General features: G+C 31.4%; 1 protein-coding gene across 1 annotated transcript in view; it reads left to right on the top strand.

Annotated features, from left to right (window-relative positions):
• slc41a2b (solute carrier family 41 member 2b) overlaps positions 1-13,053 on the top strand; it is a 46,317-nt gene that overhangs the window by 6,201 nt on the left and 27,063 nt on the right. Inside the window, exons 4-8 of the mRNA XM_056455991.1 lie at positions 1,140-1,211; positions 3,003-3,147; positions 3,327-3,473; positions 10,583-10,730; positions 10,847-10,926. Coding sequence (XP_056311966.1) covers positions 1,140-1,211; positions 3,003-3,147; positions 3,327-3,473; positions 10,583-10,730; positions 10,847-10,926 — 592 coding nt within the window. The remainder of the gene's footprint in view (positions 1-1,139; positions 1,212-3,002; positions 3,148-3,326; positions 3,474-10,582; positions 10,731-10,846; positions 10,927-13,053) is intronic.

Below are 13,053 nucleotides of genomic sequence, written 5' to 3'. Positions count from 1 at the left end.
TTGTTTTTTTCCCTCTTTATACGAATAAGTTTGAGCACCCCTGCTTTAGCTAGTTCAGAAGCGTCCTCCTCTCCTGCCCTTTCCTCTGGGTACTGAAGTCTTTCTGCTGACAGAGTGGTTTTATTATTATTATTTGGGGTAGCTGTTTTTTTTTTTTCTTCAGCCATGTACTCTGGAGCTCATAGGAGTTTTAGCTCATGCCGTTTAGCGTCTAGTGTTCTCCTGGCAAATCTGTCGTCCCCCCTCGAGGTGAAAGAATAAACAAACCCTGGTGGTGTGGAGCGAGTGGAGGAGAGGGGTGAAAGTACAGGCCTTCTGTTCACCCTCATGCAGCTGTGGAAAAAAAACACATATGCACACACACTGAGTCTGTTGCCCTCAGACGTCGCTCTCTCACATTTACATTTGTTTTCTTTATTTTCTTAAGCACACACGCTAGTTCATCCACCGTGGAGTCAGCCATCTTGCTGTTACACTGCGGGCAGTGATCCTTTCCAAACCCTGAAATGTTGTTATCTTTTCCTCAGATGGCGGTTTTCTTTTCAATGTAAAATTTCCAGTTGCAAAATCCACCACTCAGAAGTAATTTGGTCTCATGCAGTTTTTTTGTGCTTTCTTTTGTTGTTTTAGCTTTTAGTTTTCTTGTTTTTTTTTCCTCCAATATCAAAAGTTTAAATGAAAACGTAATAATTTGCTTAAAAAAAAAAGATGAAGCCTATTTTTTTAAATTTTCAGCTATCATTCATTCTTTCGTTCATTTTCTTTTCGGCTTAGTACCTTTTATTAATCTGGGATCGCCACAGCGGAATGAACCACCAACTTATCCAGCACATATTTTACGCTGCGGATGTTCTTCCAGCTGCAACCCACACAAATAAAATAAATAAATAAAAAACAATATACAAATATTACAAATATATAAATATGCAATATATTAAAAAATACATGTACATACAGTACACATACAATATAAAGGTACATCATAAAACAACAACGGTATATCAATAGCAGGTGATACAAGTCATACATCATTTTCTAACATTTAATAAAGTGTACATAAAACATGTCACATTTTTAGTAACCACTTTACTGAGTGAATGATTGAAATAAGACTCAAAAGTGTGTTTGTCCTCTTTTAGGTGAATGTGGGCAAAATGGACTCCCCCATAGAGAAGTGGAATCTCATTATTGGGAATTTGGCACTGAAACAGGTAAGAGCTTTTCTCAAGGATAATTTATACAGCAGCGACCTTAAAACCAGCTAATTCAGAATGTTTCACCAATACAGATGCAGCCAATCTTTAAAATAATAACAAGAAAAGATTATTCAAATAAATTTATCTAAAAAATCTAACAATTAGAAAAATTGGATATTAGTTTTAATATTATTACTAGGTAACTACATTTGTACAGATACACAGTTAAAGTCAGAATTATTGGCCCTCCTGAATTATTAGTCCCCGTTTATTTTTTTTCACCCCAAATTCTATTTAACAGAAAGATTTCTTTATCAACACATTTCTAAACATAATAGTTTCAATAACTCATTTCTAATCACTGATTTATTTTATCTTTGCCATGATGACAGTAAATTATGTTTGACTAGATATTTTTCAAGACGCTTCTGTACAGCTTAAAGTGACATTTTAAAGGTGTAACTAGATTATTTAGGCAAGTTAATGTAATTAGGCAAATCATTGTAAAACGATGGTTTGTTCTGTAGACTATCGAAAAAAATATAAGGGACTAATAATATTGACCTTAATAATATTGACCTTAAATTAATTTTAAAAAATTAAAAACTGCTTTTGTTCTAGCCAAAATAAAACAAATAAGACTTTCTCCAGAAGAAAAAATATTATCAGACATACTGTGAAAATGTCCTTGCTCATTTGGGAAATATTTGAAACAGAAAAAATAATTCACTGGAGGTTGAATAATTTTGACTTCAAATGTATGTCATCAAACTTTATTAAGTACACACACAATCTACACACACACACAAAAATACAGATTAGGACTGCACGATATTAGAAAAAATCTGATATTGCGATATGTTAATTTTCTGCAATAATATTGCGATGTTTATCTTACTTAAAACAATATTGCTTACAATAATTTTCCACCAACAGCCAAACTATGTGTACACCTTTTTGATTGTGAACTTGTCTATCTGTGTCTACATGTGTGTTTTTCCTAACGTATTTATTGTCTTTCACATATTTATTGTCTTATACATATTACTGTTAATATTGCTAATAATATATTGTTCTGTTTTTTGTGTCTGTATTTTGCAATGTCTAGAGCCAGCACCTAAGCTTTTCACTCATCACAGTATACATGCTGCTGATGATGTGACAATAAAAGTGATTTGATTTGATATATACAGTTTTATAAGAAAGTTTGAACATATTCAAATGCATATATAAATATATTTGAATATGTTGATGGTTTTCTATGGAGTCTAACAGTATTCATGAACAGAAATGGAATAATCACTATGCAAAAAAAAAATGCTTTTCTTCCTTTGCATTGTCTGGTTTCTAGTTCCGCTATCTAAAAATTCTTAATCAAGTTAAAATATTGTTTTGTTTTCAGCATTTCTTTAAACTTTTCCTTTAAGTTGTTCCTTAAAACAAACAAAAATCTGTCAGTGGGGCAAGTAAAATAATCTTGTTTTCCCATTTGAAATGTAGATATTTGGACTAGAAACAAAAATTCTTGTTTTTTTTTTTTTTTTTTTTGCATAAATTTGGTATAAATACAGTAATTAAAATATAATTCTGTAGCTCCTAGTCAACTAAAATTCAGACTCAACATTGCATATTTTGCGATGTGACATTTATGGATGTGCACATTTCGAGATCAATGCTGAAACTATATATTGTGCAGCCCTAATACAGATTAAGACTCCGATGGGTCCACATACTGAATAAAAATCTAAACTTCTTGCTGACCCCAATGTTACCTTTCATTGTCTCTTTCTTTTTTTTCTTTCTCAGGTTCAGGCCACAGTAATCGGGTTTCTGGCGGCAGTAGCGGCTGTTGTACTGGGTTGGATTCCTGAGGGAAAGTTCCAGATCAGTCATGCCGTGTTGCTGTGCTCCAGTAGTGTCGCCACAGCCTTCATAGCATCTCTGCTGCAGGGTACACACAGATTAACCTCTAATACTCTTATATGCTGCTACTAAAGCAGATTCTGTTCACAACAAATAATGCTTCTATTGTTATTATGGTGAAATCCGATATATTTGTTATTCATCATTTTAGCCACACTGTGAGTGTCCAGTTGCAGGTGAGTAACTTTTGTCTGTCTTCTCTCTCAGGTATAATAATGGTGGGTGTGATTGTGGGCTCTAAGAAGACAGGTATCAACCCTGATAATGTAGCCACGCCCATCGCTGCCAGTTTTGGTGACCTCATCACGCTCGCCATCCTAGCATGGATCAGCCAGGGCTTATACAACTGTATAGGTGAGTACAATATGTTGGAAAATACGGACTACAAAACCTAGTGAACTGCCAATCTACATTGCATTATAAGGTAGCATATGCTCGCTTGCATTATTAGTATGCATCTATGAATAAACATTTGACAGATGCCATCTAGGCAGTCAAATTCTGAGGAACTTGCCATTTTTAAAAGCCCACTTGTGTGTTGAATGGATTGCTAAACTTGTACTTGCTTTAAATATGCATCTGTCACTCCCAGTTATTGTACCACCACAAACCCACACACACACAAGCTTTAACATCTCTCTCTCTCTCTCTCACACACACACGCTTACAGTAACATCCTATTTTCATCAACTAGTCAAGTTTCACTTAAACATTTTAATCGGGACCAAAGCTTGCCAGAGAATGGTGGTCATATTATTTAATATTGCAGTTGATGTACGAAGCTTTTAATGACCCGTATGATTTATAAAGTAAGAAATCAGGAGGATAAAAACAGCTCAGTTTTGCTTAGTGGCTCAGACTGGGCAAACATAGCAGTTTGGTGCACTTTATTTATATACCCTCAATTAAATGTCAAAGTAGTATAACAGAAGACTGGCATAAAATGTGTATAAATATAGCTTGTTGCTCTAAATCGCAGTTATTTTAGCCTTTAGTAAGATGACATTTAAATGCTTAGTTGCATAAATGAGAGCTTTTTTGTGGTAGACTGAACACGATGCAATGCAGTAATTTTATAATAGTGATTGTACAAATACATCATACTCAATAAATATGTTTTAAATAGTTTTTTTTTGTAATGAAAAAGATTTCGCTTAATCAGAAAAGATTTTTTAAATAAAAGTGTGGTTATCATTAAGAGTTCTCAGTGTATCAGATATCAAATAGTGGGCTTTAGGAGGTAAACACAAAGTTTGTTTTTGTTTCTATTGATGTTTGCTTATTTATTGTATGTATGTGTACAGTGGTTCCCACACATAGACTTGACCATGTATATTAATGACCCCTCAAGTATATTTGGTGATCATTCGTGATTAACCAGTGGAAAGTCCTACATGTTTTGTACTGCTCGTTGTGTGTGAGTGAGATTTATCAACATTCCCACACACAATCTCAAATGCTGTGCAGACCCACAGAGATGCTCCTTTTGGGCACATGTAGTTTCTAAATATCCTAAAATTTCCTGGATTTTTGCATTTGCTTTCTAAAGTTTTCGATAGTCGTATGCGTTTTGCATTACCTTTTTATTTAAGCCTCATTTTCTTCACAACTGACTGCATCCGCACAGCCGCGAGAGAATCATTAAATACTCAATTCTTTAATAAACGACTCAGAAAAGCCTCACTATGCTCAGAGAGGATGAAATTACATATTATTATTGTAAATATTATAATTTTTAGCACTGTTTTTTTCCTGTCATTTATTTATCATTTGCTGTGTGTTTTATTAATTTGATTATGTAATTATATTACATAGTTTATACAGATCTAAAAAGCTTTGGCACTACAGTACAAAATGTCATGCCAGTAAAGCAACTTGAACTTGCTTTTTTTATTTCAACAGCTTTTAAAAAAAGGTCAGACGCCCAAGTATATTTGGTGATCATTCGTGATCAATTAACCAGTGGAAACTCTTCTCTTCCCCTACACGTTTTGTAATGCTCGTTGTGTGTGCGCAAGACATGTCAACACTCCCACACGCAATCTCGCATGCTCTGCAGACCCACAAAGACTCACCTTTTGGGCACTTAAAAAAAGTGTCCGGCCGTAGTTTCTAAATATCCTACAATGTCTGGGATTTTTGAGTTCGCTTTCTAAAGTTGTCTTTAATCGTATGCATTTTGCATTACCTTTTTATTTAAGCTTTATTTTCGCTTGGCTTCACAACTGACTCAAAGAGGATGAATTGACATTATTATTATTATTATTACTATTATTATTTTTAGCACTGTTTTTATTTCTTTTTCTCTCATTTATTTATCATTTGCTGTGTTTGATTATGTAAATATATTGCATACTTTATACCAGGGGTGCCCAAACTTTTTCCTATGAAGGGCTAAAAACCAAATCGATTGAGGGTGGTGGGCCGGAGGTAAATATACCAAACTGCATTAGATTAAAATTGTCATGAAAATTTCCTTATTTATTAATATTGAAAAAAAACTTCATAGGAAAAAAAATACTCAAATTGTATTAATAATTACACATTTGTTTACATTTTATGATAAGCTTTTTAATAAAAACCATGAGCAATCCAATTTATAACACAATGGAATTCAATGTCAAATACACAAAATGTTGAGTGACAGTATTTACATATTTAAAAATCTGATTCATTCATGACATTTGATTGAAACATATAATTTCAGTTTGCTCAACAATAATAAAAACATGTCATTTTTGTAGCTCAACAATTAAACAAACTTTCCCCATCATTCTCCCTCTTCCCTCAGATGGAATGGCGAAATCAGGTTACCACCCTAGCCCATTGAAAAGAAACAGTGTAATTGTCATAATTAATAAAAAATACTTATTTATTTATTAAAATTATTTATTTCTTGTTTGTCACATGTAGTTGACCATTTATGTGATGGGTAAAAGGTCTAATTCAATCCGGTTACCACCGCAAGTATATTTCAAACCTGTGGGTTGACAAGAAAAGAAAAGAAAACATGAAATGCCAGAAATATTGCCTCAAAGCCTTAACAAAATCACTAATTTTTAAAATCACACACATTAACAAAGCCTAAAAGAGATAATTTCACCCGAAAATAGATAACAGATCAAGAGTTTGATAAACGTGTAGCAATTTCTGCCCTGCAGATCAGTATTGATTTTTTACCACAAGAGGGCATCAGAATCTCTCAGTTAAGATTTCATCCTTGAGTAAATCAAATTTAGACTGATTTACCGTAACACTGAATCTCATATTAAATAATTGATCATATTTCAGTGTTTATATGTCATGTTAGAATGCGTTCAGCAATATATCTTAAACTTAGCGGTGCATTTCACACTTTACTGCAGGTGTCAGCAGATGTGAGGTGTGTAAGTTATGGTTTATGGGGCCGTGGGGTTGATATGTTTTATGGGTCGGGTCACTCTGCTAATGAGTCTGGCTCAGGACAATGAGAGTGTTGTGACACAGTGCGTGACCTCACTCTGGGTCTGCGGATCCACATTCTCACGAAAACACACAGACCATTAAGACTGTCTTCGCCACACAGACACATATAGTCTCCCTGACGTACACTTTTAAAAATGCTGGGTCAGCACAATTGATTTGTGTAGGGACAACATGAAGGAATTAAGTTAAATAATTAGTTTTTACAGATTTAAGTGGATTGAACATAAAACAATTAAGTTCTCCCTCCCAAAAAAACCTAATGAATTGTGTTGTTTCAGCTTATTTCATATGAGTAGTTTAAACAGACAGCAAACATAATTTTTTGAGTATAGACTCTTAATCTAACACTGAATGAAAGTGTTACCATGATCATGAAATATAAGGTTATTAATGTGTTAAGCATATATTAATAAGCTGAAAGTTAAAATATATATTACAGGTTAATTTTTTTATGTTATGAAAGTGTATATCTGTGTTTTTATCAGGTTTCATTTCTGATTCTTTATTATTTTATATACATATTAAGTTATTTATACATTTTTAGTTATTGATAATGTATATACATTAGAGCGTATATTAATATCTGTTATATAATCATTGCAATATTGTACAATATTAAATGTTAGTATTAAAATAATTTGAATTCTTGTACATTATTGACAGGTCTGAGTTACATTATTTGTATTTCATTCATTCATTAATTTTCTTTTCAGCTTAGTCCCTTGATTAATCAGGGGTCGCCACAGCGGAATGAACCGCCAATTTATCCAGCATATGTTTTACGCAGTTGACGCTTTTCCAACCGCAACCTAACACTGGGAAACACCCATAAACTCTTGCATTCACACACATGTACTACGGCCAATTTAGCGTATTCAATTCACCTCTAGTGCATGTGTTTGGACTTGTGGGGGAAACCGAAGCACCCTGAGGAAACCCACACAAACACGGGGAGAGCATGCATACTCCACACAGAAATGCCAACTGACCCAACTGGGGGTCTGAACCAGCGACCTTCTTGCTGTAAGGTGATTGTGCTAACCACTGCACCACTGTGACGCCTATTTGTATTTCGTTTTAATGTATTATATTTTAACATGAATGGATTACTGGTGTTATGACCCAAATGTCTAAGGCTGGGGCTGAAGCATAAGTGAAAGAATAAATAAATAAACAGTTAGCAGGTTCGGATTTTAATGACCTTTAGGTTCTTTTATTGTGAGAAAAATGGGAAAAGTTTGTATTTACAGAAAACGAAGAATAGGAGCGCAAACAAAAATAGCTTCAGGGCTGAGCAAGGCCAAAATAATAAATAAAAACTCCACCCCGAAGATAACTTACCTTATAGAATCAAAAGAAATATAGAAAATAAATTACAAACACTTCCCTTACCCCTTAACTAAACCAAGAAATGTGAAAAATCAATTCAAAATATATTGAACTCAGCCCCTACAGTGCTCAGCTTATAACTTGGTTTGGTTATATATTGGTTATAAATGGGTTTCACAATTGTCACAACAATGGGGGGAGAGAGAGAGTGAATGAGCGGCGCAAAAAAACAACAACAACCCACCAATACACTCAGGCATAACACAGGTTAATCATAGAGACATTTAAAATGATTAAATATTGTTAAATGATGATGTAAATATTAGATTATTCGATTAATATTAAACATAAAGAACTGGTTTATTGATTCGTTGTAAATCATATTTCATGTTGTCTTAAGTGTGTGTTAATTTTCTTCATATTTAATTTTCAGCTTGCTTTTTTTTTTGATCATTTTACAGAAAATAAATTGACTCTGGAAAGTCTAGCCATCGTCTCTCACGCACTATCTCTAACAATATCTCTAAAAAGATATAAAGTTACACATGGGCCGTCCTGAGCAGCGTTATGCTGGTTAAATGAGGCTGATGACTCAGTGTGATTAACCCTTAGACTGGTCCAGATGGAGCGCCACAATCCTTTTTTAGTGTTTCCCTTTCTGACAGAGGTGAAATGAGGTGAGGGCAAGGCAAATGGCACCACCATGCCATGCCAACCTGGCTGACAAAAGAAGCTTCTGCCATCATTAGCGCACACCGCTGTCCATCTCACACTAAATATAGTCACACAGATGTTGCCTCTATGTTTGGGATTTAAAGATTTAGGCTGTTTAATGTGTGATGAGCAGTATTTAGGAAAGAGTGAAACCTCTTTTGGCATCACTGTCAGCCGATTTGATTCGGTTTTTAAGAAGAGCCTTTTTTTTTTCATCCTCAATCTGTTTAAATCCAATTAGAGCCAGTCAGCATGGCTACATTTCTCACACAGCAGAAAAATCTGGTTTTCTGTTCTGATCGAGACGCCACGTTTTTTGAGTGATGGCACATAATCAGATCAAAATCAGATCACAAGTTTTGAATTGATTTGAAAATGGCAGGTAATGCACATGAATAAAGCTTAATTGGAGACTATAAAATGTTGCAGCCACTCATAAGAACAAGAAATATTATATTTATGTAACAGCATAATCTATTGGAAAATTTCTGGACAAAAGAAAGTCATATTAAATATTTATATTATATTATATTATATTATATTATATTATATTATATTATATTATATTATATTATATTATATTATATTATATTATATTTTGTTATATTATATTTTGTTATATTATATTATATTATATTATATTATATTATATTATATTATATTATTATATTATATTAGTGCTGATTAATCATGATTAATCACATCCAAAATAAAAGATTGTATTTACATAAACGTATGTGTACTGTGTATAAATATTGTGTATATGTATATAAATCTAATATATATATATATATATATATATATATATATATATATATATATATATATATATATATATATATATTTTGTATTAGATATAAATATTAATAGTTTTTTCTTTACAAATATGTATTTTATATATATGCTATATATATATATATATATATATATATATATATATATATATATATATATATATATATATATATATATATATATATATATATATATATATATATATATATAAAGCCTTTGTTTTGTATGCGATTAATCACGATTAATCTTTTGACTGCACTATTATTTATTTATTTATTTATTTATTTATGCCACAAATATCATTGCAAATAAATTTAAATGAATATTAAAAATATTTTCCAATATTTGTGTAAGTTATAACCAAATTCTTAAAGCAAGTTGAGTTGGTGTACCATTTGACCGCAGCTGACAACATGATGTCTGACATCAACAAGATGTCGGTCATGGTTATTTTTTTCTGTCAGCCGGCCGTCATAGCTGTCAACCCCTCTCAGTTTATGGAAAATGGCAGAAATGGGTTATTGTGTGGTCAGGAGAAGCAGTCATTTCTACTAAAAGAATCTTACTGGTCAGACTTTTGAATGGTAATACACAAAGAAGAATAGTTGGAAACATGTAATAAAGGGATAGTTCACCCATTAATGTAAATTACCTCATTTATTCTTCCTCCTGGACCTTTAAACCTTTATGAGTTTGACCAAAAGAAGTTATTTTGAAGAATGCTGGTTGCAGTCATTGACTTCCATAGTGGGGAAAAAATTACTATGGAAGTCAAATGGTGCCAGCAGCCAACATTTTTCAAATGATCTTCTTTTGTATTCAACAAGAAAAAGAAACTCAAATAGGTTTTGAACAGGTGAAGGGAGAGTAAATGATAAAATAATTTCTTTTTCCTTTTTTTGTTAACTTTCATCCCTGATGAGGATGAAAGCCGCAGGAATGTCTCAGGAGTACATTTTAGGATAATTGTTAAAATTGTCATTTATATTTTAAAAGCTTATTTTAGGGATTTTTACAGCATTTACTAAAGGGACCAATAAGCTGAATATTATTATAATATTACACTAATAAGCTGAAAGTGCATAAGGCAAAACGAAAACATATTGTGTTGCTATGCTTCAGCATTCACTGGGATGTTGTTTTCTTGTCTATTTATCCAGACTCTCACCCATACGTGTCGTTTCTGGTGTGTGCCTTCTTCATCAGTCTGACTCCGCTGTGGATGGTCATCTCCTCCAAACACCCTGCCAGCCGTCAGCTGCTCTACTCCGGCTGGGAGCCAGTTATCACTGCTATGTTCATCAGCAGGTGTGATATATGTGCTCACACACACACCTGGTTATGGATTCACACATACAATGCTAAAAAAGCAAAGTTGACCTTTCTGCAGTGCTTTAACATGATGAAAATATCTGCTATTTTAGTATTGGAGGACTCATCCTGGATAAAACTGTGTCTGATCCCAACCTGGCTGGGATTGTGGTTTACACGCCTGTTATCAACGGTGAGATCTTCTTTATTATTATTATTATTATTATTATTATTATTATTATTATTATTATTATTATTATTATTATTATTATTTATCATTATTATTATTATGATTATTATTATTATTATTATTTGTTATTTATCATTTGTATTATTATTATTATTATTATTATTATTATTATTATTATTATTATTATTATTATTGTTATTTATTATTTATCATTTGTATTGTTATTATTATTATTATTATTATTATTTATTTATCATTTGTATTATTATTATTTTTATTATTATTCATTTATCATTATTATTATTATTATTATTATCATGATTATTATTATTATTATTATTATCATTATTATTATCATTATTTATTATTATTATTATTATTATTATTATTTATCATTATTATTATTATGATTATTATTATTATTATTATTTGTTATTTATCATTTGTATTATTATTATTATTATTATTATTATTATTTATTATTTATTATTTGTATTATTATTATTATTATTATTATTATTATTATTTATTTATCATTTGTATTATTATTATTTTTATTATTATTCATTTATCATTGTTATTATTATTATTATTATTATTATTATTATTATTATTATTATTATTATTATTATTATTATCATTATTATTTATCATTATTATTATTATTATTATTATTATTATTATTATTATTAGTAGTAGTAGTAGTAGTAGTAGTAGTAGTATTTATCATTATCATTATTATTATTATTATTAGTAGTAGTAGTAGTAGTAGTAGTAGTAGTAGTATTTATCAATATTGGTATTATTATTATTATTATTAATATTATTATTATTGTTTTGGAAGCTTTCTCAAATAGCTAAATAAGGTAATTGTGCCTTTGGTCAATTTAGTCTTTACAATAAGGTTTCATTAATAATGTTAGTTAATTAACTTGTGAAAAGAAAATACAATTTTTTTTTTTAATTAAAATCAAAGGCCTCTTTATATGTTGTGATGTAATATGATTATTAGGGCTGCACAATTTATCATTTCAGCATCAATATTAAATTGTATGTGTTCGCAATAGTCACATCGCAGGATGTGCAATGGATTATAGTTGTTCAGCACTACAATTGAGAATACATGAGATTTGTGGAGTCATTCCAAAGTATAACCATAACAGAGTGAAACTTCATCATTTGCAAGTGATTTAAAGGCATTTTAAGAGAGTTTAAAGCATTTGGGCACAAAATATATACATTTGTAACTTTAATGAAGAATACTTTTACTTAAATAATACAATGAAGACTAGACAGTTTCTGTACCTGAATACTGTGTTTGACTCACCGGAAAAATATACTCTTTATTGAACATTTTTCATTGCTCTATTGCAGGGGTCACCAAACTTGTTCCTGGAGGGCCGGTGTCCTGCAGATTTTAGCTCCAACACTAATCAAACACACCTGAACAAGCTAATCAAGGTCTTACTAAGTATACTTGAAACACCCAGGCAGGTGTCTTGAGGCAAGTTGGAGCTAAATCCTGCAGGGACACCGGCCCTCCAGGACCGAGATTGGTGACCCCTGCTCTATTGTAATTATTTTGCATGTAATTTGTTTATTTGTTTTTTATACATGATTTAAACCCTTACAATATCACTCCATTTAATGATTTTTTTCCAAATAGAGTTACTCTAGCCATATGTTGAAGTTGTATTCATATCGCAGAAAAACAAAATCGCAATGTCAGGTTTTTTCAATATCGATATTTTTGCAATATGGAGCTTATTTACATACATAACAAAAAGATAGTTGTGACTTTGGTTGCACTTTACAATAAGGTTTCATTTATTAATGTTAGTTAATGTTTGTGCACAGGTCCAAACACGCTTGTGAGTTTTTTTCAAAGATGTTCCAGTTTTAATGAAACGTAGCTGAATTCATCTGTTGATTAAAAAAATGAACATGCTATCAAATAGAATAAAGAAGATAGAATAAAACACTTTTTGTGTTTCAAATCAGAGGCTTTTTTATATGTTGTTATATAATATGGTTATGTATTCTGAGCAGAAATATTCTGAGGGCCGTCAAATTGGGTGATATCATCAAAAAAGCTGGCGGTGACTGCAAACTTAAAAAACAACTAAAAAT

The sequence above is a fragment of the Danio aesculapii genome, chromosome 4 (genome assembly GCF_903798145.1).
Source record: "Danio aesculapii chromosome 4, fDanAes4.1, whole genome shotgun sequence".
Classification (NCBI taxonomy): Eukaryota; Metazoa; Chordata; class Actinopteri; order Cypriniformes; family Danionidae; genus Danio; species Danio aesculapii.
The sequence above is the reverse complement of the archived record's forward strand: the minus strand, read 5'-3'. Positions and strand labels throughout refer to the sequence as shown.